The sequence below is a fragment of the Thamnophis elegans genome, chromosome 13 (assembly GCF_009769535.1).
Source record: "Thamnophis elegans isolate rThaEle1 chromosome 13, rThaEle1.pri, whole genome shotgun sequence".
Taxonomy (NCBI): domain Eukaryota; kingdom Metazoa; phylum Chordata; class Lepidosauria; order Squamata; family Colubridae; genus Thamnophis; species Thamnophis elegans.
This window is the reverse complement of record NC_045553.1, coordinates 301,136-328,344: the sequence shown is the minus strand read 5'-3', so window position 1 is coordinate 328,344 and position 27,209 is coordinate 301,136. Positions and strand designations below refer to the sequence as shown.

The following is a 27,209-nucleotide window of genomic DNA, read 5'->3' as shown; positions in this document are numbered from 1 at the left end:
AAATGCACCTCCTCTCTGCCAGTTTGTTTGGGGGGGAATTGAGCCAGAGAGTTTCTGCACATGGTTCCAGGGCAGCACAAGTCGTAAGTGCAAACACGGTGAGACGCAATAAGTGAGCAGCCTAAACCTCCACAGCGGCCGTAATGCCAGTGGAACCCAGCAGGAGCCCTGCAAGGTCGAGGGGCACGTGAGGGGGATGCCGGCTGAGGAGCTCCTCCCCTCTTGGACAAGATCTCGGGGGCTGCAAAGCCCCCTGGCGCTCTCCCTCTTCTCCCCACCCCCCATGCCCCCCTTTAATTCCCAGTTGGGGGAGTGGAGGGGCTCCTGGCTCTGGCCGGGACGCAGCAATTTGGAGTTGGTCGTCACAGGAGGGGGCTTGCTCCTGCAGGCTGTTGTCTGCAGGGTCTCGGTGGTCTGGGATGCCAGTTCTTGCGTACCAAGCGCCTTGCTTTCGTTTATGCTCCGGCAGGCTACGCGGATCGCATGGAGCTGGTCCAGTTCCGGCGGCGCTTCCAGGGCTTGGCTCAGCCAGAGATGAAGAAGTTCACCTCGGCCTACGAGCTGACGGATGAGAAGAAGGTCAGATGGAGGGACCATGGAGGGAGGGAGGGAGGGATGAGCCTAGATGGCCGCTGCAGCTTCAGCCCATAAGACAGGAAAGCCGACCGTCACCCGGGTCCTCCTGGGGGGGCCATGAACCCAGCGCCCAGGGAGGAGGGGTGCACCCTTGTGCTGGGAAAGCAGCTGCCGCCCTGGGGCTCCTCCCAGCGTGTGAGGATTTGACAAGAGGCGCTTGGTGGGGGAGAAGGGCCGCGCTTGACAGGTTGCGCTGCGGGGAGACTCGTTCGACAAACACTCCAGCCCTCTCCTCCGCCCTGGGGGCTCTCGAGGACCTGAGTGGCAGAAGGAATGCGGGGGCTGGGCAGGGAGGACGGGGAGCTTCCCAGGTTCGAGTCCAAGACTCCCCACAAAGGGACCCCAGCGAGATGCCCAGCGGCTCTGCAGCCACGGCTGCCCCACATGAAGCTCTGCTGGGCGAATTCCTCCCCTGTTGCGGGCAAAGTAATGCCGGCTCTTCTGAGCCGTAAAAGGGAGGGGGAGGACATCCGAATCTCTCCCTGGGCAATTCCAGCGGAAACGTTGGCTGAAGGCAGCAGTTGAAGAGATCGGTGCCAGTTGGGCAGAGCAGTCGGGATGGGGCAGCCCGGCTGTTGTGGGGCTCGTGATGTGGGGCAGCCAGAGGGCTCCTCCTCCTCCTCCTCCCTGAGATTTTGGCAGCTGCTGCAGGCGCTCCGTCTCTCTGCAGGCGCTGGAGGAGCTCTTCCGGGCCCTCGATCTGGAGAAGAAGAGCGTTGCGCTGGGCCACACGCAGGTACCGGAAGCCGCCGCCCTGGTTCTTCTCGCCTGCCTGGTGGGGAGCGGGCAGCGGCCTCACCCTCCGTCCCTCTGGGCAGGTCTTCCTGAAGGCCGGCGTCCTTCCGCGGCTGGAGAAGCAGCGAGAGAAACTGGTGTCCCAGGGCCTGGTCCTGCTCCAGGCAGCCTGCAGGGGCTTCCTCTCCCGCCAGCACTTCAGGAAATTAAAGGTAGCCCTGCTCTGCAGCGGGGGGGGGGGGCAGCCCTGGGGAGGTCGGGCTGCCTCCCTTGGGGAAGAGGCCCACAGGCTGGTAGCCTTCAGCAGACTCCCCTAGTGAGCCAGGGGAAACTGGGGGGCTCCCATCCCCTCTCTCTCTGGCCTGCAGCGCCGGGAGACGCCTAGCCGGATCCCAGTGCTCAAGGCTCCCACTGGGAGGGGGGGGGTCTTCCTTAATCCTTGGCCTGAGGTCTCCCTCCCCTCCTGCTTCAGATCCAGAGCCTGGCTGCCCGGTGCATCCAGAAGAACCTGGCTGTCTTCCGGGCTGTGAAGAGCTGGCCGTGGTGGCAGCTGATGTGTGGCGTCCGGCCCCTCCTGACCATCAGCCTGGCCGAAGGCCAGCTCCGCGTCAAGGAGGTACCTGAGTTGCCAGGAGGAAAAGGGCCGCAGGCTCAATCCCTGATTTTTCCTTACATTCAGCAGGGAGCTGAGCTAAATCGGTTCTCTGAAAGAGAGATTCTAGAGAGTTCCCCACCCCCCAGACCCGGCAGCCTTCCCTTTCATCGGGGGGGGGCGATGGGCAATTGACCCCCTCCTGGAGGCAGCCATTCCATGCTGAGTGGTCAAGTTGCAGGTGGTGAATAAGCCCGAACTTCCTCCCTCCCAGGAGGAACTTGCAACGCTGCAGAAAAAGTTGGAAAACTCGGACGTTTCTCGCCAGGAGCTTCGGGAGAGCAGCGAATTGCTGGAAAGCAAGGTAGGGGCGGGGGGGGAGCGGGGGCTGCTTTGGCAGATGCAGGAGATGCTTGGATTGCACCTTTGGGGCCGTTTGTGTGGACAAGGAATGGGGGAGGGGAAGCTTCGGTGCTTTTTTCTAGCATGGGGGGGGGGCAAGGTTTTATGCCGATGGTGCCAGCTTAAGACAAAGTCTGCCCCCACAGGGGTTGGCTTCTCCTGCTGGTGGGCCACTGAAGGAGTAGCAGGGTCGAATAGCCTGTGGGGGGGGGCTCTTGCTCTCTGAAATACCAGCCTTCTGGGGCCAAGGTCTTCCTCCTCCTGCCCCCCCACTGATCTTTCTGAGGCTGCAGCTGCCCGTCATTGCAGCCAGCAGTGCCAAGGGCCACTTGTGCTATTGAGTGATGGAGGATGGAGGGGCAGCACTACAGAATGCTCTCCTGGGTATGAAGGGAAGCGGAGAGGAGAGACAGCCGGGCCGATATAATCCCTTTTCATGGCTGAGCAGGGAAATTACAGCCAGTGACACCCTCCCTCCTTGCCCCCCCTCGGATACAGTCATGCCAGCCTCTCCCGGCCTGGAAGGGATGGCCCTGGCTGAGATGGCACCTCATGGCGGGCAGCAGCGTGATTAAAGCAGCGATCCTTCTGTCTGCCTCCCTCTGCAGCTGCTCAGCACCCCAGGCCTGCTTTGGCTTCTGGGCTCCCCCGCCCCTCTTTTTTAAAAATATATTTTTTAAAACAAAAACGAACAAAAAAACATAAAACACACACAACCTCCTTCCATTTCATCTGGCGTGTCATTTGGTTACAAGATTTTGTGCGTCCTTCACATGGTCACCACTTACAATTATATATCGAATCACAAATTGTTCATTAGGTAAACATAAGTACATTATTATTAAATGCCAATTTTTCAACTGTAATTATTATTCCTTAATTTTAAACAAGATATTCTGGATATTGAATCCATACATACAACATCATTTTGCCTCAATAGTTCAACTCCAATTATTATTCCTACGTCGTATTGAAATACAACATTATTCTATTACATCATTCTAATCTGTTTAACAGTGCTAAACCCTTAAAGTATTGCATATATCATTCTATTATTCTTAAAATATAAAAAGTTCTCCCAGTTTTTCCATTACCATGATTTTTTTATCTAACCATTGATAAAACAAATCCCAAACCTTGTAAAATTGTTCATCTTCTTGTTCTCTAATTTCAAATGTCAATTTACTCATTTCCGCACATTCCATGATTTTTTGAATAGTTTCCTCCTGCGTTGGTATTTTCTCATTTTTCCAATTTTTTGCAAATACAATCCTAGCTGCTGTTAAAACATTTACAATCAAGTATTTCAAGTCTCTATTATATATTTCTGGTATAATTCCCAATAAAAAAGTCTCTGGTTTAAAGTCTATATGTTTTTGTGTCATTTTCTCCAATCACGTGTGGATCTTAATCCAATATCTTTTAGCTTCTGCGCAAGTCCACCACATATGGAAATATGAACCCGGTGTCTGATGACATTTCCAATACTTTTCTGATTTATTCTTCAACATTCTTGCTATTCTCGTCGGGGGTCGATGCCACCTGTAAAACATCTTATACAAATTTTCTTTATATGCTGTTGACATTGTCATTTTGTAATTTTGGGACCACAATTTCTGCCACTTCTCTAATTCAATCCCATGCCCAAAATTTGCCTCCCAAGCTATCATAGTTCCTTTAACTTGTTCCTCTTCTAACTTAACCTCTAGTAAGTGTCCATAAAGTTTTGTAATTACTTTTTCATCAGTACCCATCAAACTTTTATCTAACTCAGTCATTTTATCATAAAAACCTTCCTCTTTGCAATCCTTCTCATATCTAGATTGTATTTGCACATATGAAAACCAGTTCATCTTTATACCTTCCTTTTCCAGATCTTGCATAGATTTAAGTTCACCCTCTGCAATCAATATTTCACCATATCTAACTGTTTGTTCCTTTTTGTATATTATTGCGTATGGAAAGGCTTCAATAGTTGATAGCCAGACTGGAATTTTTAAATAATATTGTCTTTTAATCTTCTCCCAATTTAGTAGCAAGGCCTCCCGTAGGTAATGTCTTCTAAAATACCCCTGTGTTTTAGTTCCCTTGTGCCATAAAAAGCCATGCCATCCCAACAACAGATCATGTCCTTCAAGAATCAATAATCTGGTCTTCCTTAGTGTTATCCATTCTTTAACTCACATCAAACTTGCTGCCTGGTGATATAGTTTCCAGTTGGGCAGGCCCAATCCTCCTCTTGTTCTTGGGTCTTGTAACAATTTTAGCTTTATTCTTGCTTTTCCCCCCTGCCATGTGTACTTCAACACTATTTTATTTAAGTCATCAAAATATTCCTTCCCTAGTCTAATTGGAATCGTCTGGAACAGGTACAAAATTCTAGGTAGAATGTTCATTTTAATTGTAGATATTCTCCCTATCATCGAAAGTTGTAGATTTTCCCATTTCTTCAGGTCCATCCCGATCTGTTGTTTGAGTGTATAGTAGTTGTTGTCTTTAAGAGCGCTGCATCTTGCTGTTAAACATATCCCCAAATATTTAACCTTGTTCGTAACTTGCATCTCCAAGGTTTCTGCCAACTCTTCTTTTTATCTTGTTGACATATTCCTTGTCAAGATCTTCATTTTGTCTTTATTTTTAATCCTGCTACTTTTCTTCCATTCTTTCTATCAATTTAGGTGCTGTTTCTAATGGGTCCTCTAGGATGAAGGCCAAGTCATCTGCGAATGCTTGTAGCTTGTATTCTTCCTTTTTGATTTTCATTCCCTTTATTTCTTTTCCTTCTCTGACATTTCTATTTAAAACTTCTAACGTTAAGACAAAAAGTAATGGTGAATATGGGCAGCCTTGTCTCGTCCCTTTCTTTATTTCAATGGGCTCTGCCAGATCTCCATTTATCATTATCTTAGCTGTTTGTTTATAATATATATTTTGTATGGCTTGAGTAAATTTCTCACCAAAGCCCATCTGTTCCAGTTGTAACAGCATAAAGCGCCAATTCACATTGTCAAATGCCTTCTGAGCATCCAAAAACATCAATGCCAATTGTTTTCCAGGATGTGCCTCATAATATTCCCCTGCCCCTCTTGTGCCTCTTCCTCCCCCTTTATCTGCCCCCCCCAGCCCCAAACGGCCTGCCAGTATGTGTGGGCAAGATCTCCAGGCCGAGGGACTGGCATAGTCCTGGGCACCGCTTGAGAGCAGTTTCTCTCTGGCAGGAAGGGCTGCAGTACCTCTGCCAGCTGGGCTTAAGGCTCTGCCAATCAGGTCATTAATTTGGGCCCTTCCTTGGCTGGCTGGTGGCTTGCCCGGCCTCCCCGTCAGCTGGGTGGGGGGCGTTTTCTGTGGTCTTGCTGCTAGAGACACACAGGGGTGCCCGGCCTCGGTGCTTGGCATGTCCATCTGCTGCAAGAAGGTGGGATTCAGCATGAAGCAATGCTTAGAAGCCCCCTCCCCCCTTTATCCAGCCCTGCGAGATGGAAGCACCCCAGGGGGGGGGGGTGTCTGCTTGCTTGGATTCCTTGTTTACTTGGATCTTTTTAAAAAGGAGGCTGAGGAAGACCCAAGAGTTGCCCTTTGTGATTATTATTATTTTTTAAAGCATTCCTATCCCGTTCTGTATCATGCCTGGCTCCAGAACAATGGCTAGATTGGTAGGAGCATGGAGCAATTGCAAAATGGAGCAGCATAAAAGGGGAGGGGAGGGGGAAAGGCCTCTCCTTGCAAACTGCCCTGGGCACATTTTAAGAGACGTTTGTGTGTGTGTGTGTGTGTGTGTGTCTGTCTGTCTTTCGTCCTTGCTCTGGTCTCATGCCGAAGGGGGTTAGAAGGAGTGCTAGAATGTTTGCGCCTGGCCTCTGCAGCCCTGTGAGGTGGAGCGGCTGGGGGGCTCTTGGGGCAGAGGAGGGGGAGCAGGAGGGCTCTCCGGCCGGCGTGCTGCGATTCCCGCTCTCTCTGCCAGGCCCAGCCGGGGGCTCCTTCCCGGCTTCCCCTGGAGAGGCTGGAGTTTTGCCAGATCAGCTTCTCAGCGGTTCCCTCCCCCTCTGCCCCCCCCTCCCCTCCCCCGAACTTGGCAGGCGTTGGTTGCACATTTGGCTGTGCAGGGGATTAGACAGCAGTTGCTTGGCACTCTCCCGCAGAAGCCTCTTTTCAGCAATTAATTAATTAACACTATCATTATGCCCCCAGCGCCCGGGAGATTATCAAATTGTCTCAGGTTTCCAATCAACTTGCGGATTTGTGCGAGGCGGGGAAAACTCCGGAGCAACAATCCCTGTGCCCCACCCGCTCCCAAAGCTCAGGAGGGGCAGGAGGGTCCCACTATGCCCCCACCCCCACGCTGCCTTGGCTGAATGGAAACTGGCTTTCCCAGGCAGCCTCTCAGGATGCCAGCCTGGAAGCCAGTAGATGCTGGCAGAGATTGGGAGGGCTGGCGTTACTGCCAGCGTGGCTTTAGTGAGATTATCTGTCTCTCTCTCGCTCCCTTGTCTCTCGCCTGTCATCTATATACCCAGTTGCTGAGCTTGAGAAACCTTGGCCTGTCTGTCTGTCTGTCTGTCTGCCTGCCTGCCTGCCTGCCTGCCTGCCTGCCTGCCTGCCTGCCTGCCTGCCTGCCTTTGCTCTCAATTCACACAGGGGACTCAGGTTCCGGAGGAAACCATGGGAGATTCTGAATGATGCGAGTTTCCTTAGTCTCCTATTCGTTTCCTTCCTTCCAAAGTATCCCTACGGTGTTTGGGGGAGGGGTTGTCCCTGGAGGAGCCTCCCTCCCTCCCTCCCTCCCTCCCACCCAGCGCTTGTTTCTGCTCCGTTCAGCTCCTAGACCTGAGGGCGGAGTTGTCAGACGAACGGTTGAAAGGAGACGTCGCTTGTCGGGTGCTGGACGTGGAGCGGGCCGAGAGGCTGCGGGCATCGAAGGAGGCACAAGAGCTTCAGGTGCATGGGGGGAGCTGTGGGTGGGCGCAGAGAGGCTAGCAGCGGTCTTCATCCCTGGCATCACCAAGGCACATTTTCCCCCCAGCAATCCTCAACCCTCTCGGCCAGCCACTCTCACCCGCACAGCTGCCCTCCTTTCGACCCCCCTGGGGTTGGATCGTCTCATTTGCAGTTTCTCCCCACCCCTCGTCTACCCCCAACATGGGGCCTGAATGTGCCAAGCATAAACACTGCCAGGCTGAGAGAGTTTAGCCACGGAAGAGCCGCCTGGTGCCCCGTACGGATAGACGACCAAGACGGCAATAAAAGCAGCCGTTGGCTCTCCATCCTCCCTCGGGAGCAGCTGCTGGAAAATCAGCTGAAGCTGGTTTGAAAAGGGGCTCTGAAAGGAGGAAGCAGAGCTGGGCCCTTTCTGGGGGTGGTGGCAGGTCAGGCATTGCGGTCCCATCACCAAGGAGGCCCTGCTTGAACCGATCTCTTCCTGCCAGAGGAAACAGCACCAAGGCCGCCTTCCTGGCTCAGCCCTAGAGGGAGCCTCACAGGGGGGGGGGGGGCTTCTTCCACACGGGCCGGAGTGATGTGGCAGAGACGGCGCCTGACCACTTGACCCCCAGAGCAGTTGAGCAGGGAGGTCCATTTGCAGCTGAAAAAGCCCCATGGGAGAGGAGGAAGCCCCTGGGAGCAACCCCAGGCGGCCTCCTCCCAAGGGCCCGGGGCCCTTCCGTTTCAAAACCAGGCTCTTCCCTCAGACGGGGGTCTTTCTCTGGGAATCCCAGCCTCTCCTGGGAACTTTGCGGATCCCTCCATCTCTCTCTCTTTCCAGGCCAAGCAGCTGCAGCTTCAGAAGCGGCTGGAGGAGGCCGAGAAGCAGCTGGGGGAAACACAGCAGCAGCTTCAGCTCCGTGAGATCGAGGCCAAGAGCTCTGGGAAAGGTGGGAGGCAGCCCCCACCCCACCCCCGCCCCCCCAAGCATGGCAGCAGGATGTGGGGCAGCCCTGAGTGGGCGTTGATGGGCGCCGCCCTTCCCTTCCTCCAACACCCAACTGGCTTTGGCCTCTGAAGATTGCGGGGCAGTGAACCAAGGACGTCCTTGGGGCCGCTTCTCGCCATGGGGCAGCAGCCCCCCCTCCCTTCCCAACTGCTCCGCTAGATGGGTGCCTCTGACGGTTCTCCCAAGCGACACCTGTCTCTCCCCTCATTTTGCGGGGGGAGGGGGGCGTTGGGGCATGTCAGTTTGAGTCAAGGCACGGGGCGCCCCTGGCCACCCCAGTGAAGTCCTGCCCCAGATCTGTCAGGATGTCTTAGGAAGCCTTGGCAGCCGGGCAGAGCGCAGCGTCCAAGGTTATTGCCAGCGTGGCGTGAAAGGCGCCCGGCGGGGAAGATTGGGAAGCCTCGGCACTGCTGGGCTCGGGGGGCACCTGGGGGGCGCTGAGACCCTTTCATTGCTGACTTGGCCTTTCTGATCCAGGGAAGGGCTCCGGATAGGAACCGCCTCAGAATCCCTGGGGCTGCGGAGGGCTCAAACGTTTGAGACCCACTGCTCTCTTTCTGGCAATTGGAATTGCCCGGGAGGGGAGGGGACGCCTGAGCCCCTCCGGCCTTGGGGCCCCTGCTGCGTGTGTGCAAGCAGCCCGCCCTGAGGTGAGGCGTGGCCAGCCGGCTGTGCAAATGCGGATCCTCTCACACCGGCAGGGCACGAGTGGCAGATGCGCCTGGACTGCGCAGAGACCGAGACGGCCTTTCTGCGGAAACGGATTTCCCAGCTGGAAGAGAGGCTGGAGAGGGAGCAGCAGGCGAAAGCGGACGTGGAGCAGAAGGCAGGAGGGCTGGGGGGCGCAGGGCATGTAAACTGCATGTGGGAATGTGGGAGGAGCCCTCCCGGGGCCTCCCCACCACTGCCCGGCTGCTGCCTGTGGCCTCACACCCTCCCTGGCTGGGTCTAAGCCAGAGTCTGCCGAGCCCCCCGAAGGGCTACTCCGGTGCAAGGACCCCGGGGGCTCTGGGAGTCATGGTGCAGTGCCCACAATCCTCGTCCGTGCCAGAGGCCACAGGGCTGGCCTCTGTGGGGCCGCGGGAGGTGTGGGGCCTCCGCGATGTGCCCTAGAGAGGGGTGGCTCTCTCTTCACGGGGGCCCCCCTGCTTTGCAGCTCAGCCAGGCGCAGCAGCTGTACGAGGAGGCCAGGCGGGCGGCCCAGCAACTCAAGCGCAGGTGCCAGCAGCTGACCTGCGAGCTGGAGGACACCCGGGTGCTGATGGAGAACCAGCAGAGTCGCAACCATGAGCTGGAGAAGAAGCAGAAGAAGTAAGGGTCTGCCTTGGGGGGGGGAGCACAGGAGGGCCCCCCCCGGGCTCTTTCAGCGAGGCAGTGGCAGCCGTCCAGACCCTAAGCATCTCCGTGGGATGGGATGAGCCTGGGGGGCATAGATTAAGGGTCCTTCCTGGTCTCCCTCCCCCCCCCCACAAAAAATAATGGCCGGATTCTCTTGAGAGCAGAGCCCAAGAAGGAGGGAGACCATTGTGGGAGGGGGTTTCCAGGGGGGTCTTGCCCCACGGCTTCTCCAAAACTAGACGGACTCTGCATTCCTCATTTCCTTGTTTTTGCCCTGGGAGTTCAGTGTCTCTCTTGTTGGTGCAACAGCCAGATGGTGGCGCTTGTGGGGGGGGGGGGAACTGAGCCCCCCCCCCCAGATCCCAGACATGCAAGGCCTTTAAACACAGACCCCCCACCCCAAAAGTCCACATTTCCCGGCAGGTTCGACCTACAGCTGGCCCAGGCACTGGGAGAGGCGGCCTTTGAGAAGAGCCTCCGGGAGAAAGTGGCGCAGGAGAACTCCGGCCTCCAGTTCCAGCTGGGCAGCCTGCGGCATAGCCTCCAGGTAAGGCCCGGGTGGGCACAATGGCCGTGCCACCCACCTGCTGAGCTGAATCCCAGCGCGTCAAGTGAGTGTGTAGGCTGATGGCAAGACCCCCCTGGACCTCAGCCCAGGCTCCAGAAGAGGCTGGCTCTCCAAGGTCTGGAGGGCGGCTGGGTGGTGCCCACTTTCCTGCTCTCTCCCCTCCCCCCTTGGCAGCAAAAAGAGTTGGAAAAGGAGAGCCTGGCCCAGCGGGTGGCAACGCTCAGCTGCCAAATGGAGGAGCTCGGCAACTGTGCCAGCCTGGAGGCGGGTGCCCCAGCCGCCCTGCAGAAGAAGCTGTGGGATCTCGAATCCAGGACCTTGGAGCAGCAGCAGGAGCTGAGCCAGCAGACCAAGGCTGTTCAGCAGCTGGAGCAGGTGAGCCACCCCCCCCCCTTGTCTTCCTTTCCAGAGGGGGCCAAGCCGGGGATGCGGTTAGGAGGCCCCCCCGTAACCCCTGGTTGTCCCCTCCAGCTTCACCTGAGACTGGAGCTGGAGATTGAGAGGACGAATCAGATCCACCAGAAGGAGCTGGAGGACAAGGAGGAGGAGCTGGAGGACAACCGCAAGTCGTGCCAGAAGCGGGTACGGCCTGCCTGAGGGTGTGTGTGTGTGTCTTTCTGGCCGTGTCCCCTCCCGGCCCCTCACCTCTCCCTTTGCCTCGGCTGCAGCTTCGCCAGCTGGAGATGCAGTGTGAGCAGGAGGGGGACGAGAAGCAGAACCTCCTGCGGGAGAAGCGGGACTTGGAGGGCCTGGTCGCCACCCTCTGTGAGCAGGTGAGGGAAGAGCAGCTGCTCGGCGGGCGTGGGGGCACCCCAGCACTGCTTGACTCCCCCCTGGCAGAGGCCCCCAGAGGCTGCAAAAGGGCCCAGGGCAACAGCAGCAGGGATCAGTGGCATCTGGAGGGCCCCTTTCACCGTGCAGAAGGGAGCCCCCGTGGCTGAAGACTCCCCCCTTCCCCGGGAGAAGGAGCAACATCAGTCTTTGCTCCTGTCGGCTCGGTTTTCTCCTGGATCTTTGGCCAAATCTGGTGGCTGAAGGGTTTGCTTAGGAAAGGGGATGGAACAGCCATTTTTGACCTGGTTCTCTGCTTTGGGGCCCCCACGTGGAGGCCCAGATACAAGCCCCCCCCCCCCCCCTCAGCTCCCCCCTTCCTTCAGATTGGCCACCGGGACTTCGACGTGGAGAAGCGACTCCGGCGCGACCTGAAAAGGACCCACGCCTTGCTGGCAGACGTCCAGCTGCTGCTGGAGACCTCTGGGACAGCAGAGCCAGGCCCCTCTGGAAGCCAGGAGGAGTGGGCCAAGCTCCGCAGCCAGGTGAGGAGGGCAGCCCCCAGGAAGAGGCTCAGGAGGTAGCCGGGGGGGCCTCTTGGCCTTTGCCTGCAGGGGCTCCACACCAAGGGGGTGAATCATAGCAGAGCCCGAGAGGGAGGGAGGGGGGCTTGGCTGGCCCTTGATGGCACTTGAACGCTGAGCCTCTGAGCCTCCCCCTGTTCATCCCCTGGCTCCCCTTTTGCAGTGGTGCAGAGAGGAAGGGCTGGGAATGCAAGGGGGGCCCTTGGTTGAATAGAGGGTCTTCTCTGGGCTCTCTCTACCTGGATGTAACTACCAAGCCTTGCCCTCGCTCGCTCGCTGGGCATCTGTTCTTGGGAGGGGGCTGGGGCCCCTCTAGGGTTCCCCCCCTGATGGGGGAGGAGAGTTTGGCTAATCAAAGGCATCTGCAAAGTGTCCTGGGGCCCTTCGGATGCAGCAGCAGAGCCGAGGGGCCCCTGGGCAGGCGGCTGGGTGGGAGGGACGCTGGGAAAGAGGCAGCCGGTCTTGGTGACTCATCTGATCCCTGAAACGGGGGGGGGCATGGCTCTCCTCCCCCCCCAGGTAGAGTACTTCCAATTTAGCTACACAAGCATTCCGGAGACATTCAATAAATAATCCCCCTTGCTTGTTTCCATCTAAAACACGCCATTCCGGAGATGCGAGCAATTACAGTGAGCGCAGACGTTGGTAATTGGGATAATAATTCTGTGTAAACAGCATCTGGGAACTGCAGATGTTTCTACCTGTTTGGCAGAAGCGGGGGGGGGGAGTTGCAGGTCCTTTCGGGGGCTCTTGCCCTGCTGCCCTTCGGGCACTAGAAAGATGCTGCCCTTGGCACAGGAGAAGCCCCCCCCCCCGGAGGGGCACTTTGCCAGTAGTAACCAAGGTGTGTTTGTGTGTGTGAGATTGGAAGATACCTTAAGCTGCCCTCTTCCAGCCGCAGCCCCTCCCGCAGCTCAGTTTCAGGTCTGTGTTGAGAGGGGGGAGAGCGAGCCACCTGCCCCACCCTCAAATATACTTCCAATCCGGTCGGGCTTCCACAGAGGCTTTTCAGAATTGTGCCTTTCAGGACAGACAGTGAATTTAGTTGCTCTTAATTTGATTTCCCACTGTTTTCCCAAAGGTTTCCAGAGGTAGCCTGACCTCAACAGGGGTCACTGCAACGCGTGTGCATAGCTGGACCTGGTTGGGAGTGGAGTCTCCCAAGTGTTCTCCTGGTCAGAGGCCACCGCCCACTGCCCGCCCAAGAGGGATAGCAATAGCAATAGCAATAGCAGTAGACTTATATACCGCTTCATAGGCCTTTCAGGCCTCTCTAAGCGGTTTACAGAGAGTCAGCATATCGCCCCCAACAACAATCCGGGTCCTCATTTTACCCACCTCGGAAGGATGGAAGGCTGAGTCAACCCTGAGCCGGTGAGATTTGAACCGCTGACCTGCTGATCTAGCAGTAGCCTGCAGTGCTGCATTTAACCACTGCGCCACCTTATCATCTCATTGGATGGAATCCCAAGGCCTCTCTTTCTGATAGGCGCCTTTAGATGCCTGTCAGTGGGTGTTGCGGAGATTCACCTGTTCTCATTTGTCCACGTGGGGATGATGGGGTATACTGCACCTGGATGTGGAAGATCTCATTCCGAAGGGAGCAGACGAAAGGCCCGCCAGAGGTCTGGCTGTTGCTGTCCAGTCTCAACGTGCTGATATTCAGAATCATCCCCTTTTCACTCCCTCTAGACAGGCGATGCGGGGGGGGGGGAGGCGCAGGGAGCCCCCTGGGCAGCAGCCCCTCTTTTGCTGGCCCTGAGATTGGCGTGAATGTCAGCCTCTCCTGGAGAATTGGTTTCTCCTTTCCGTGACCCCCCTGGGAGGTGCTGAAGGAAAAACTTTATGCGAGGATTAAAAACCAGCCGAAGGTGCCCTCCCTCCCCCTCCCCTCCCCAGCCTTTTGAGGAGGGGGCCCTGGTCAACATGCAGGAGAGGCATTGAGCAGATGGCACCGCTGCCAACTTAGCACGTTTGATCTGTTCATACATTATGTATCCTTTTTGATGGGAATTTCCGTTTGTTTTCCCCCAAGTGGGAAAAAATTTATTATGCAGATTTTAGAAAGAGAGGGAGAAAGGAGGGAGCAGAACAGGCAAATGAAGGGCTGGGAAGGGAAGGGCTGAATCTTTCAGGAGAGGCAACCAGACATTTAACAGCTCTGGGGCTTATAATCTGAATTAGGGGTGCAGAATGAGAGGCCTCTGCGTGCCCCAAATCCGTTTCTCCTCCCAAATTGAGACAAGCGAGGCTGGAAAGCAGAACCTTTCAACACAACCAGGGGAGGGGTGGGGGACGTGGCCACCGCCGTCCATCCGGCCACACCAGCCCTTGGGGGGAAAGGAGGGTGAAGCCCCAGGGCCTCTGGGGATGGAGAGAGGGGCAGGACGCTCAGGGGCTTAGAGCCTGTCCCTCTCCCTGCTTAAGAAAGACCCCTTTGTAACCCCTGCCTGCCCCTCGCTTCCATCCCTGCTTCTTGGCGGAGATTCGCCTCATTGGCCAATTAATGGGGGACCTTCAGCTCAGCCGCTGTGAAAGAAGAAGCATGGCCCCATTGTTGTCCCAAGGAAGGGGGAGGGGGGGAAGGAGGCATCCTCCCCCAGGTTCCCTGGCGCCAGGGGCCGAAGCCGGACTCAGCTGTGGGGGAGCCAAGGGGGCCGAAGCCACCGTGTCCTCCTTTCTGCTCTGGCAGTGGGAAGAGAGCGCAGCCAGGTGTGCCGAGGCCCAGGAGTCGCAGAAGACGCTGTCCCTGGAGGTGGAGAATTTGCACTCGGAGCTGGAGGCGGCCACCAGGAACAAGCACTTGGTACCGGACTGGATAATCGCCCCCCCCGACCCAAAGGGCCCCCACCCCGCCCGCATGGAGCCCCCGCCCGGAGGCCTGACGGTCTCTTCTGCAGGTGGACGAGCAGCTTTACCAGCTGCAGCACGAGAAGGCCGACCTGCTCAAGCGCTTCGAGGAGGACCAGGAGGACCTGAACGAGCTGCTGGCCAAGCACAAGGCTCTGATTGCACAGGTGAGGAGGGGGGGGACGAAGACCCCTCCCTCCCCCTCTCTTCTGGGCACAGAGCCCCAACCACTGGGCCTCCCACTGGTGCCCCCTCTCCTTTCCTGAGAGCCGGCTGCCATCCGACACACAACGGTTGTCTCTGCCCTTCCAAGGCTCCCAGACTCACCTGCGTCCCATTCTCCCCCTCTCCCCCCCCCGGGAGAAGCCCCCCAGCTCAGAATAATGGCAGGGCTGAAGGGAACCTTCTGGTGGGAATCAGGGTTGGTGTCACTGGCCAACCTTCTGGTCAGTGGTGACGGTGGGTGGCAAGCATCTTCTGAAGTGGGCTTGGACCGATTGCCCACCCTTGCCGAGGGTCCTCCCTGCTTCTCAGCCTCCCCACTGCCCCCATGAGCGCTCAGAGCCCTCGGCTTCTCTTCCTCCCTCAGTCGGCCACCGACATCGCCCAGATCCGGGAGCTGCAGGGGCAGCTGGAATCGCTGGAGAAGGAGAAGCAGGCGCTGCAGGAGAGAGTAGGCGCTGGGACTGCATGCCGGCTGGGCTGGGGGCGCTGGGCAGGGCACGGGGGGGGGGGCTCTGCAGAGGGGAGGTCAGCAGGTGGAAAGGAAGGCCTCTCTGGAGCCAGGGACCTCAGTTCCTCTCCGGCTCTCAGAGCGTGGAGCTGCCCGCCTTAGCTGGGGACGGTGCAGGGGTGGTTTAGGGATCGCCACCCTCCGAGTGTCGGTGGTGCTTTGCTGCAAGGCCGCCCCATTCCCCCACCCCAACCAACCCCCTGTTGTGCTTTGGGAGGCCTGCCCGGGTTGAGCTCCCCCTTCCCTTCCCCTCCGCAAACAGCTGCAGGCGGCCCAGGCCAGACTCTCCTACCTGGAACAAGCAACGGTGGAGCGCTCGATCGTCAGTCGGCAGGAGGCCGTGATCTGCGACCTGGAGAGCAAGATGGAGTTCCAGAGCGTCCAGATCAAGCGGTTCGAGGTAGGGCGCTGGCTCTAGCGGGGAGGGAGGGAGGGAGGGGGGAGAGGGGTGGCTCAGCTCCCCTGAGGCTGCTCCCCGCAGGTGCTGGTGCTCCGTCTCCGGGACAGCGTGATCAAGATGGGAGAGGAGCTGGAGAAAGCCAAGGAGAGCGAGGCACGGGAGAGGGAGAACGCCCACTACTACCGGCTGCGGCTGGAGGAGGTGAAGGCGGACATGAGCGAGCTGGCCCAGAGGGAGCTGGAGGCCAGTCGCAGGCGGGTGGACCTGGTAAGAGTAAAGGGGGGCATCCATGCGCGAGTGGCCTGGCCTTGACCGGGGCTGCTCCTTCAGCCTCTTGAGCGCCTCTCAGGGTCTTGGGGGGGGGGGAGAAAAGCCGGTGTGGGAATCTTCTGTGTTTATAGGTGAGGTGCGTAAGGCGCTTCCTTGCACCACCAATCCCAGGACAGTTCATGGCAGCGTGCAGGAGGGGGGGGGGCTGTTTTGACTTGGGAAGCTAACATCCCTTTTCCTTAGCCGATGACCTTGGGAGACCCCTGTGGGGCGGCTGGAAGGGCTCCCCTTCCCCAGGGGTCCCACTTCTTTCGCTTCAGTGCCCAGAGGTGTGGGTGCAGAGCAGCGCCTGGTCTCTGAGGGGCCCTTCTGCCCAAGGCAAGGTCAGGCGGGGGGAGTCCAGTGGCCTGGAACCCTCCCTGCCATAGCAGCTACTCCGTGTGTAGTTGGGGGAGGACTTCCCAGGTGAAGGGGTGTGTGGAGGATTGTGCCTTTGCTCCTGGGGAGCTCCAGGAAGGTTGTGCCTTGGGCTCCCGTCTTGGGTGGAAAGCTGCCCACGTGTCCTCCTGGTCTGGCCGCCCAGAAAGGAGCCAAGGATGCCTTCGGCACAGCCAAGCCCTGGCGCCAACCTGCGGTTAAGTCCCCGCCTCTCGGTTGGCCTCGAAGGCAGCCGTGGTGGAGGGACCAAGGCCGAAGGGAATGCAGAGCCCTACAGAGAGAAACTCCCTCCTCTGCCCCAAAGCCCTTGTGGGGGGGGGGGGGAAAGCCAAGAGTCCGAGCAAGAAAAGAGCGAACAGGGAAATCTCATCCCCCCCCCCCATCCCCCGCCATGGACTCCCTGCCTCCAGGCCTCTCTGACAGTCTCCCTAATTGCCTGAGCTGTTATCTCAACACTTCTTCCTCTTCTTCTTCGCCTCGTGCGCTTCCCTTCTCACTTTGCATGCCTTAATCGTTTCTCAGCTTTGGCTTCATGGCGGGAAGGGAAGGGAAGGGAGGAAGGAAGGAAGGAAGGAAGGAAGGAAAGAAGGGAAGGAAGAAAGGGAAGGGAGGAAGGGAAGGAAGGAAAGAAGGGAAGGAAGGAAGGAAAGGGAAGGGAGGAAGGGAAGGAAGGAAGGAAGGAAGGAAGGGAAGGAAGAAAGGGAAGGGAAGGGAGGAAGGAAGGAAGGAAAGGGAGGGTTGATGAGCAATGCTTGAACTCCTTGGAGATGCCCCATCCCTGCCCCTCCCTCAGAGTGGAAGCTGTGGGTCGGTGGGGAGATCCGGGGGGGGGGGCTTTGGGGAGCCTCTTTGTTTCTGCCACAGAATTGGAGGGAAAGGACTCCAAGGGGTGATTTCCGTGGTTCCTTCCTCTGTGTCTTGGGGAAGGAAAGGCTGGGAGGGGGCTCTTTCTTGCACCAGTTGCAGCCGTGGGTTTGCTGTGAGGATTAGCAGCCAATGACTCCCCTCCCTCCCTCCCTCCCTCCCTCCCCATCTCACCTGAGCCTTGAATAAATCTGGGCACTTTCTCATTTTGCCAGCAGAGAAGGGGTGAGGGTGAGGGAGAGAAATCCCAGGACATCCAGGGGCAGAAATAAAATGACTTTGGAAGGGAGGCTGTGGGGAGACTCGGCTGGCAGGAAGTTGGGCGTGGGGCCCTTGTCACTTTCTCCAGATTGGTTTTGCCTGGCGGGTGGCTCCGGCTCGGCTCCCCCGTTCAGGCTGATGGTGGGCAAAGGCTTTCTGGGCCAGGGACGGGGGTAACGGAGCCTGGGCAGGGTGGCTGCTGGAGGAGCGGGCGAGTGGTTGGGCTGGAGCCAATTCCCCTGGGGCTTAAGAGGGGATCCGAATGCCGGTTCCTGTCGGTAGCAGCTACCTGGGACTGAGTGGGCACGGCTCAACTTGGCTGCGGCAAGGAAGGATCCTTCCCGCAGGGATGAGTGTAAACTGTGCTGTGGAACGGCGCCCAGAGAGGAAGGCCAGGAAATGGGCCCTTAGGAGGGAGACGAGTGTCGGCTGAAAACCCCGTAGAGGCGACTGGGAAGAGCTTTCTAGTCCTGTCGGTGGGCTGCCTTTTCTCTGCCGTTCGTGCCTATTTCTCTGGGCCGGTGGGCTTCGGAAAGAGGGTCTCTCCTTCAGTGTCCGTTTCGTCTGCTCTCTTCCTCCTTCCCAGCAGGGTCGAGAGAGCTGGATTAGAGCACCGGCAGCATTGATGCGTTTTTTGTTAAAAAATATTTGAGTTGTAGATGGGATTCTGCTCTCGAGGGTCGGAAGCTGTTACGGAAAACCCTTCCTCCCCAGAGACGGCGTCGTCACTGAAATAGCCGGTCTCTAAGTGGAAACGATGGTGCTGTGAAAGGGGGGGGCGTTTCTCTCTCGCTCCCTTTTTTTGTGTGGGGGGGGTCTGGCCTCCTCGCTCTGCGTCTGGCCGTTTCGCATTGTCTTTGGGAGAAGAGAGAGAGAGCAGGCTGTCAGATCCATCTTTGAATCGCTGGGTTTTGTTTTATTAACAGCAATATGTGCATTTATTTTGAAAGACTGAAATGCAGAGAGGAGTTTGAGGGGGGGGGTGGAGGAGTTCCCACTCCATTTGCCCCTTGGAAAGCCTGAAATCGGGGCTGCCCTTCAGCCCGGCCTACCTCGCAAGATGGTTGGGAGGATGCAGCATGGGGGAGGGGGGGAAGGGCTCACCTGCCCCCCTCAGAGCCCCAAAGGGAGATTTTGAGCAGGTTGGAGATTCCAAGGGAGACTTAAAATAGCAAAGGGCAGAAAGAAAGAGAGAGAGAGAGAGAGAGAGAGAGATGTATCTTTAGAAATGTGCAATTATGCCAGCCCCCTCGGCCCGTCTCCCTGTCATCGCACGCACGTATCTCGGTGCGGTGGCATTAAAATATCTCTCGTTTGCACAGTGACGGCCTCCGCACACCCAGTGAGTTTCCAAACCACCCACAGGAAACGGGAGCCGCCTCTTTGCGCCTCCAAGCCCTGAAGGAGCCCCCCGAAAGCAGCACAAGGCCTCCCCCCTTCTCTCGGCCATTCCAGGAGCTTTGCCTTTCCTCTCGGGCGGAAGGAGGAGGAAGCGGCTCTCCTGCTTTCGGCCAAGGGTCTGGAGGGCCCGTCGGCCTCCCTGCTTCCTCCTTTCCAAAGGGCCAGTTCAGCTCCTGCTCTCTGGGAAGCCCCCCGAGAGGCTGTCCTCGTTTGCACCCGTGAGCGTCTTCCAGGTTGTCCCTCCAAAGAGACGCTTCCCTGCTCTCCTGCCTTGGGGAAGTGGGGGCAGGCAGGGGCTCTCCCACTTTCCTAGGTCCCAGTGAAGGCTGTCCCCCTCCCCCTCCACAGGCCACCGAGGGACCCCCTCCCATGCCTGGGACGGGTGGGAGAGGCGACGGTGAGCAGAGGGTGAGGACCGAATCCCCCTTCTTCCGTTCAGCCTGTTCTCCTGCAAGGCGGGGAGGGGTCTTTCTGCCCATCTGCACCCCTGGCCCATTTCCCCTTCCAGAGCAAGAGGGGCCCTGCTCTTCCCCATGGACCAGGGGTGGCATCTGCCATTGGTTGGAGGATGCTCGGGGCTGCTCCCTCCCACCGCCGGGCCCTTCTGCAACCGGGGAGGAGGGCTTTCTCCGGCCCCACTCTGCATTTCCTGCCCTCCTTGTTTTCCCTAGCCACGGTTCTGTTTCCCTGTGACTCGTCCAGCCCACAAACCCCCTGCTGCGATCGCTCTCGGCCCTTCCCAGCCAGGCCTGGCGCTGTTTGTGGGGGCCTGGCTCTCTCTCACCTCCGTGATGATGATTTGATTGCTGGCAGCTACAATCAGGAGGGATTGCAGGCTCTGCCCCACTGGCCGCCCCCAGGCCTCTCCCCTCTTTTGCAGGGAGGGAGGGAGGGAGGGAGGGAGGGAGGGAGGGGCTGGCCAAGTCTTCCCATTTTCCAGCTGGGAGCAGTGCGGGAGAGTCCCTTGTTCTGAAACGCTTTGGCCCGGCGGTGCCAGCGGGGGTTGGAGACACAGCCAGATTGGCGCTGCTGCTGCTGCTTCAGGGCAGAGCAGAGGCAGCCGGGGGCTTCTGCAAACCAGCCGGGGGCAGCTGTGGCTTAAGCTCAGAAAAGGTGTTGAAGCAATAACTGAGCCCAGCCTTGTCTCCCCACATGCGTCCCTGGAGGAGCTCGGAAGGCCCCTTGGGAGGGAGCTCCCCCACCCCGCCCTGCCTATGCTGCCCCCTGAACCCCCCTTCCGTTTCCCCAGGAGAAGCAGGTGGACGAGCTCTCGGTGGCCAGGCAGACTCTGCAGGCGGACCTGGAGACCTCCCTCCGGCGCATTGCAGACTTGCAGGGCGCTTTGGAAGAGGTGCAGTCGAGCGAGGAGAGCGAGGCGGAGAGGTGAGTGGGCCAAAGCCTGGGCAGCTCCTCCCCGTTTCCTACCAGGGCTCTCCACTTTCCAGGGCCCTGCCAGCTGCTCAGCCAGAAAAGCTGGGAAGCCGAATGGGGGCCCCGCTGAGCCCAGAGGGGGAGTTTGGGCACCATGGACCCAGCAGGAGTTTTTCCCCCATGCTGCCCCGGCCGTTAGTGGGGGCAGCGGCAGTTGCCCCCACCAGGTGTTTTGGGGGAAGGTTTGATAACTGGCTCCGGTGCGGCTGGGCCCCCTCCTGCCTCTGGGGACCGGTGGGTTCAGCCGTGGGGTCTTGCTTGGCCAGGCCTGAGTGCCCAGCTCCGTCCCAGCCCCCTGGTGCTGGAGGGTCGGCCGTGTTGGCTGCCGCAGGAGCCTCAGGGAAAGGGAGCCCAACACAGGGCCTCTGTTTCCCCAGGCAGAGCCTCCTTGGCTGCCCCCCCACCTTCCGGTCCCCCCCACTCAGCTTTGTGTAATGAACAGGAGAGGGAATTGATCCCAGGAGCCAAACCCACAAAGGAATCCTTTTCAAAAGCAGGCCGCCTAGAGGGACACACACAGTGTGTGTGTGTGTGTGTGTGTGTGTGTGTGTGTGTGTGTGTGTGTGTAAAAAGACTGGGCCGATTGTGATGTGGGCCTTGCTGAGCTGCCCAGTGTGACTGAAATGGAAGTCGGGGGGGAAAAGGAAAGGGGGGGGGGAGGCACTGCCCCCCTCCTCCCGCCTGCTTCCGTCACAGCAGCTTAAGCAAAGTCCAGCAACAAGACGGGGAGGGGGACGAATTAGAGCCAAGGGGGGAGGGGGGAAGGAAGGGTTGCAAAAAACATGCCCTCCCCCGCGGTGTTGGAGGGAGTCGCAGTGGTCGAGAACGGTGGTGTCCCCTTGCGGTTTGCATGTTTCCGGGGGTGGCGGTTGAGGCCCAGAGGCTTCTCTGGGGGAGCAGAGGGAGAACCCCTGGGGGGATCTGAGGGCCAAGAGAGGGGAAGCGCTTTCCTCCCCATCCAGCACAGCCTCGATCCTCCGTCCACTCGGCCCCAGAACGGTTTTCCTTGGAGATAGCAGAGATGAAGGCTGTCAATAGAGCTTTAGCAGATCTGCAGGACGGCTGGTTCCCCCCCCCCATCAGGTGTTGAGGAGGGGGAGAGAGAACGGCCGTTCATCTGATCTGATGACCAACGTCCAGTGAGAAAAACCAGCCGCATCTCTGGACTCTCCAAACGGAAGGGACCCTTGGAAGATTTAAAAGCAACCCCCCCCCAAGGGCTCCTGGGAGGCTGCAGTTGACCTGCGTGGATGGAGGGGGGCTTGTGTTTCAAGAGAGGCCCCGTCCTGCTTTATGGGGGTCCCTGGGGGGGGAGCAGTCCCCGGGACCCCCAGGAGACTGATTTCTCCTTCCTTGCAGCGTCCAGACGGCCCAGGATTCCCTTGGTGAACGTCAGGAGACGTAAGTCAAGCCGGCTGGGGCTGATGGGCGGCTGCGGGGTGAAGCTCCCTGGATCGGCCCCTGTGAAAAAGGAGCCAATAGGAGGGAAGGGAGGGAGGGATGGAGGGAGGATTACATTTTCATCCATTATTCCATTTGGCGCTTCAGGATCCTCACTTTCCTTTCCCATCTCTCTGCCTGGCAGCTTCGCCCTCCTGGAAGTCGGTGGAGTTTCTCTGGGCAGTTCAGGGCAGCGATGCCCAAAAGAGGCTGTGGCTTTTTCTAAGCTGCGCACTGGGGGGGGGGAGGGTGCCCATCACTGGCCGGGATGCCTCTGTGGGCGAGGGGGGGGGGTGTCTGCCCTGAGCGTGCACCTGCTCCGGCCACTGAGGAGCCCACCTTGGCTGTTACGCGATGCCATTGGGTGGAGGCCTTAATAGCTTTCAGCCACGTGGACTTCAACTCCCAGAATTCCCCAGCCAGAAGGAGGGTGCTGGTCTCGAGCGACACACAGCGTGCTGCCTGGGGAATTCTGGGAGATGAAGTCCACACGGCTGAAAGTTGCCAAGGTCGAAAAGCAGCAGATATCCAGATGTTTGCAAGCCCTTTGCCTAAGAGCCCCTCCCTGCCCACTCAGCGGCTTAAATCATAATCACAATAATTCACTGACTGTGTGGAGGCGAGGGGCCCTTCCAGGGGGGGTCTGGGATGACCTTCGTGTCCAACCCTTCCCTGCTCTGCCTGTCAGGGAACAGCCCAGCCTCCTTGGAGAGGGCCGAAGCTGCAGCTCTCCTCCTCCTCTCCCCCCCCTTTGTCTCCCTGCAGGGAGAGTCAGATGAGTTTGGCTTCCAGTTCATCCCTGAGTTTAAATCTGGACTCGGAAGGAAGCGTCCGGTCGTGGCTGGAGTCAGCTCCCAGTCTGGCGGGAAGCAGCTCTCAGCTCTCGCTGGACGTCCGGAGCCTCCCGAGCCCGAGGTGAGAGGCTTGGAAGGGGGTAGGAGGGCTTGGAGGGCCCACGGCCAAAGGCAGCCTCCTGTGAGTCGAGGGGGTCCCGGGCAGGGTCATTTTGCCCTGCAGCCTCTGATCGCGGGTGCCCTCCGGAAGGGCTGCCCCTCTCCTCACCCCACAGCCCGCTTGACTCTGTGTCTCTGCTGATCTTTCGCTCTCGCAAAGGCCGGGAGTGCTGCGTGTCGACCCCCTTCCTCCCCTGGATCTCCTGGGGCCCCCGGAGGGCTGAAGCCTCCTTGCATCCCAGGCAGGGCTGGCGTTTCTCTCCGGCACGGACCCTCGTTCGCTGCTGCCTGCCCGGCCTTTCAGCTGCTCCGTCCCTCTGTGCAATTAGCGCTCCTCTCCTTTTGTCTCTGGACATGCTCTGTGCTCCAATTCAAGCACAGATATTATTGCATAAATTATTTCAACTAGTATAAGCATAATAATCATCCTAATTGCTGTGTAATCTTCACTAATTACTGTTGTATGTCATTTGTTTTGGTGCAGTTGCACACTGCAAAAATCCCATTTGGCTCAGGGAGGATTTTGGATTCTCCCCTTGAAAAACCCGGGGAGGAAAAGCGAGGAAGGAGAGCCAGGGCAGCCTTTCCCGGCCCCCTCCCCTTCTCCCCTCATCAGGCTGGAAGGAGGAGAAAGGCGTTTTCTGCTCCAGAAGGCGGGGCTGCTTCTCACTGGCCCAGAGGGCCCAGCACTGCCCCCCCCCCGGCCTCTCCCCCTCCTAAGCTTGGCTGTGAAGGGCCCCCTCCTCCTTTGCCCCAAGGCCCACTGACTCCCTTGGGGGTCCCTGTGAGGGGGGGAGAGGAAGGAAGGCTGGGACCAACCTCCCCCTCTTGCTCCTGGGCTGGAGAGGTTTCCTGTCCCTCCAGCCTCCCTGCCAGGCTTCCCTCTTGCCTGGGGTCTCCCTCTGGGCAAGGGCCCAGGTGGCCGAGCAAGGTGATGTCCATCCGTGAGCTGGGCCGGAGCAGCGTTATTGGCTGGACAGCACTGAGCTCTCTTCTGGGGGGGTGGTCTGTGATGGAGACTCTCCTGAAGTCTCCAAAGGAGAGGCTGCATTTGGGAGCCAGGTGCTGCCAATTTAGGGGGGTCTCCGGCAAGCCTTCTCTGGCTGAGGGGCTCCAGTGGGGGGAGAGGCTGGCTCTCTCTTCTGCCCGGCTTCCTTTGGGGGTTTCTTGGATAGGCAGAGCCCATCTCTAAGGCAACAGAGAGGTTTTGCCCGGACTCTCCTGGTCCTGGTACAAGGCCCACCTACGAGGCCTGGGGCTTGAGCCCAGTCCACTGGTTCTGCGGCCATTTCACACCGCCCTCCGATGCCCTCCATCCCGCCCACCCCCCGGCCCCCAAAGGCAGCCCGGGCGCTGTGGGAGGTGGAGGGGAGTGAGCCAATCCAGGGTGCCCCCTCCCTTCCTGTGAACAAGCTCTGGGGTGCTAAAGAAGCAGGTGGGCGGGAGAAGCGGATCCGGGCTGTGCCAGTTTTGGCAAGAAGGCAGCCGGGAAAGCAAGTGACTCAAGGCGCCAGTGAGCAGGTGGGGGAGATGGTAGCAGGAGCCCCCCCCCGCCCCGCCCCACGTTCGTGGCTCACCTGGAGAGGTTGGCAGGAGCTTTCCAAGCCCGGATCCTCCTGAAAGGCCACCAGGAGCTTCCTGAGCCTGGCAGGGGGAGGGGACATGAGGGGTGTATGTGGGGGGAGGGTGTTCTAGAAGAAGAAGCAGGCACGATTTGACCAGTCCAAGGATCCCTCTCCCCTCTGGGGGTCTGGGACCAATTGGGGGGAGGCTCTGGGTGGTCTCCTTCTGCACCGCAGGCTGGTTTCTCTACGTCTTGCAAACGGGGGCTGCCCCACGTGGCTGCTTGGCCCAAGGCCCTCGCGGGAGAAGCGGCTGGGTGGACGGACAGAGGGCGAGGCCGTCAATCTCGCTGAGGTCCTGACTCTGCAGATTGCAGGCTGTGCAATGTTGCTATGGCATCCATTCTCCTTAGCCAGGAGGGTCTATGACTGCCAAGCTAAATGTTGTTAAAATGTGTATTTCTCAAAACAGAGCAGAAAGTAGAAAAGGGCTTTGCAGTTCTTCAGCCTGGCCTCCCTCCCTCCCTCTTGTGCCCAACTCCCTGGCAGTTTGGGATCCCCACTTGTGGATCCCCACCAGGCCCTTGCTAGGGGGGCGATGGATTCCGCTCACCCTTCTGCCAGTCCAGCTGCTGTCCCCTCCCTGGTTGGCCGGGAGGGAGCAGCTGCAGTCGAGGGAAGCAGCTTCCTCTCCCATCTCAATTTCAAGTGGAAATGCAGATCTCCTCTTGGGGTGACGCCTTGGCTGAGAGTTTCTTCTTCCACTTTTCCCTCCCAGGGCGAAGAAGGACCCCGAGGAAAGCTGGCAGCCGATGCCGTGGCTCAGTGCCCAAAGGAAGGACTACGGGCGGTGTGGAGGAGGCCCGGATAGCCCTTCCGTTGGCTCCCTGAAGCAGGACTACGGGAGGCCCAGAGGGGAATTCGACAGGCCCCCCAAGTCAGAGGCCGTGTCCCCCCCTGCGTGGAGGCCCCTGTCCTCTCCCGCCACAGCCGAAGAGACGGCGATCCCTTTCTCTCCAGCCCGGAGCAGGAATCTCTCTCCTTTGGCCGAGGACAGGCTGTCCCGGTCCTCTTCTGCCCTCTCGGAGTATGTGGAGGAGCTGCGGAGGAAGCGGCTGAAGGAGCCCCTGGAGGAGGAGGAGGAGGAGGCCTCCTCCTTGCCCATCTACCAGACCACCGGGGCCCCCTTCCTCAGGAGGTGCAGGAGCCTGAAGGACAAGGAAGACTTGCAAGCCAGCCTGGAGGACCTCGTTGCAAACCCCGGAGCTGAGCTGCTCCGCTGCTCCAGTTTGAGAAGCATCTCCTCGGATTGTGGGCTGCGGCCGTCCCTCTCCCCGGCTCTGAAAGGGGCCTCCAGGTTCGGCTCCTACGACTCCCTGGTGCAGAGCGCGGGTGAGCCTTACGCCACAGGTGCCCCTCCGATCCTGGGTGGGGACGCGGCCGGCCTGTTGCGCCCGAGGCCCTGGAGGAGCTGCCTGGGGGCCTCCGTGGAAGGAAGCCTGGATCTCGGGAAGGAGCCTCTGCTGCTCCAAAGCAGGAGGCTGGGGGAGATCCCGAGGGAAGCGGAGGATCCCTTCTCTTGGAAGATTCCAACGCTGAGCTACGAGCGGAAAACAGACGCTGACTCGGACGACTTCCTGCCGGCCATCCGGAAAGCTCAGTCGGCCAGCGGCCTGTCCAGAGGCCCCAAGGAGAGGAAGGACGGACAGCGGCCCCTCAGTGTCCGCTTTGAAGACCAGGCCGCCCGGCCGCAGCTCACCTTCCTGTCCGAGATGAAGACGGTCTTGTCCCCGCAGTCGAAGGCCAAGGAGGACCCCGGCAACCTGTCCGACTCCTCCGACTCCTCCACTGGCTCGGTGGGCTCCTTCAAGAGCGCCGACAGCATCAAGTGCCGGCCCGAAGCCCGGAGGCAGGAAGGGGAAGGCTGCGTGGGCAGAGGGGGCTCGGAGGGGCCGAGGGGCCACCCACGGTCCGAGGCGGAAGGCCGAGAAGAGGACGTGGCCAGCATCATGATGAAATACCTGGGGAAAGAGTAAGGTAAGCACCCTTGGCCGGTCCTGCTGCTGGGGGAACCTTGAGAGCAGTTGGAGGCAGCGGAAGGGCCTCCCTCCAGAGGCTGTGGAGGCTCCAACGCTGGAGGCCTTTCAGAAGACGCTGGGCAGCCGTTTGCCTGGTGAGCAGGGGGTTGGACTAGAGGACCTCCAAGGCCCCTTCCGGCTCTGTGGTTTTGCACTCCATTCCTCCTCCTCCTCCTGGTTAACTTTCTCCCGGCCTCCTCTTAGTCCAGCTGGAGCCTTTTGTGTCTTGTGCTGCTGCTGCTCCTCCGCTGGCGAGTGAAGAGCCAGTTAAGAAACTGGCCGGGAGCAGCTCAGGCTCAGCCAGTGGGCTCTTCCCCTCTCGGCCCACAGTGGGAGGTTTCCTCCCAGAAGCTCCGGCTGGTTTTTGCCTGGCTTGGGATTTCCCCCAGGTGTCCTTCTGAAACCAGGCAGGGGGAGGGTCTGGGGGGGGAAACGGGGCCTGGGGTGGGGGGGAGGCGGGGCGCCAGCCAAGGAGGCCGCAGAAGACCCAGATTTCCTCCAGCTGCCCTCTCTCCTCCCCCTTCAGGGCTTCAGCAGCGGCATTGAGAACGGATCTGCAAGCAGGGTTCCTTCCGTGGACGATGGCTTCCCCCCCATCGCAGCTGCCGGAACCATAATGCACAGCCACGCGTGGGTGTGAGGGTGTCTAGGTGTGAAGGAGACGGACGGGCAGGAGCCCCTGGGGAGCTCCCTTGGACTGGCGCCGAATAAAACGCTTTGGTCCTTGGAGATGAGCCTCGGTTGGCTTCTTTGGGGGGGGGCTGGCTCAGGTGGCCTCAGGAACCCCTGGGAGGGGGGATGACGGGAGGGGGCCTGGGGTGGAGGTGGTGGGTGAGGGAGGGAGGACAAAGCGGGAGTCCTCGGATGGCCTCTCCTCCTCCGGCCCCTCCCTTTTCCCTTCACACAGACGACTTTCCCCAGAGCCCCTTCCTCTCCCCCTGGGGCTGAATCCTTGCTCTCTTCCCCCTCACGGCTG

The 27,209-nt window shown here is 59.0% G+C and overlaps 1 protein-coding gene across 1 annotated transcript in view; it reads left to right on the top strand.

Annotated features, from left to right (window-relative positions):
- Positions 1-26,898, top strand: part of MYO18B (myosin XVIIIB) — a 40,979-nt gene extending 14,081 nt beyond the window's left edge. The window contains exons 20-43 of the mRNA XM_032229331.1: positions 470-579; positions 1,307-1,372; positions 1,455-1,583; positions 1,844-1,987; positions 2,238-2,327; positions 7,181-7,300; positions 8,124-8,232; positions 8,993-9,117; positions 9,448-9,602; positions 10,053-10,176; positions 10,372-10,572; positions 10,669-10,779; positions 10,866-10,970; positions 11,355-11,513; positions 14,245-14,358; positions 14,453-14,569; positions 14,992-15,075; positions 15,398-15,535; positions 15,617-15,802; positions 20,019-20,152; positions 21,560-21,601; positions 22,406-22,555; positions 24,934-26,192; positions 26,760-26,898. Coding sequence (XP_032085222.1) covers positions 470-579; positions 1,307-1,372; positions 1,455-1,583; positions 1,844-1,987; positions 2,238-2,327; positions 7,181-7,300; positions 8,124-8,232; positions 8,993-9,117; positions 9,448-9,602; positions 10,053-10,176; positions 10,372-10,572; positions 10,669-10,779; positions 10,866-10,970; positions 11,355-11,513; positions 14,245-14,358; positions 14,453-14,569; positions 14,992-15,075; positions 15,398-15,535; positions 15,617-15,802; positions 20,019-20,152; positions 21,560-21,601; positions 22,406-22,555; positions 24,934-26,191 — 3,971 coding nt within the window. The 3' untranslated portion in view covers position 26,192; positions 26,760-26,898. The remainder of the gene's footprint in view (positions 1-469; positions 580-1,306; positions 1,373-1,454; positions 1,584-1,843; positions 1,988-2,237; positions 2,328-7,180; positions 7,301-8,123; positions 8,233-8,992; positions 9,118-9,447; positions 9,603-10,052; positions 10,177-10,371; positions 10,573-10,668; positions 10,780-10,865; positions 10,971-11,354; positions 11,514-14,244; positions 14,359-14,452; positions 14,570-14,991; positions 15,076-15,397; positions 15,536-15,616; positions 15,803-20,018; positions 20,153-21,559; positions 21,602-22,405; positions 22,556-24,933; positions 26,193-26,759) is intronic.
- The last annotated feature ends 311 nt before the right edge of the window (positions 26,899-27,209 follow it).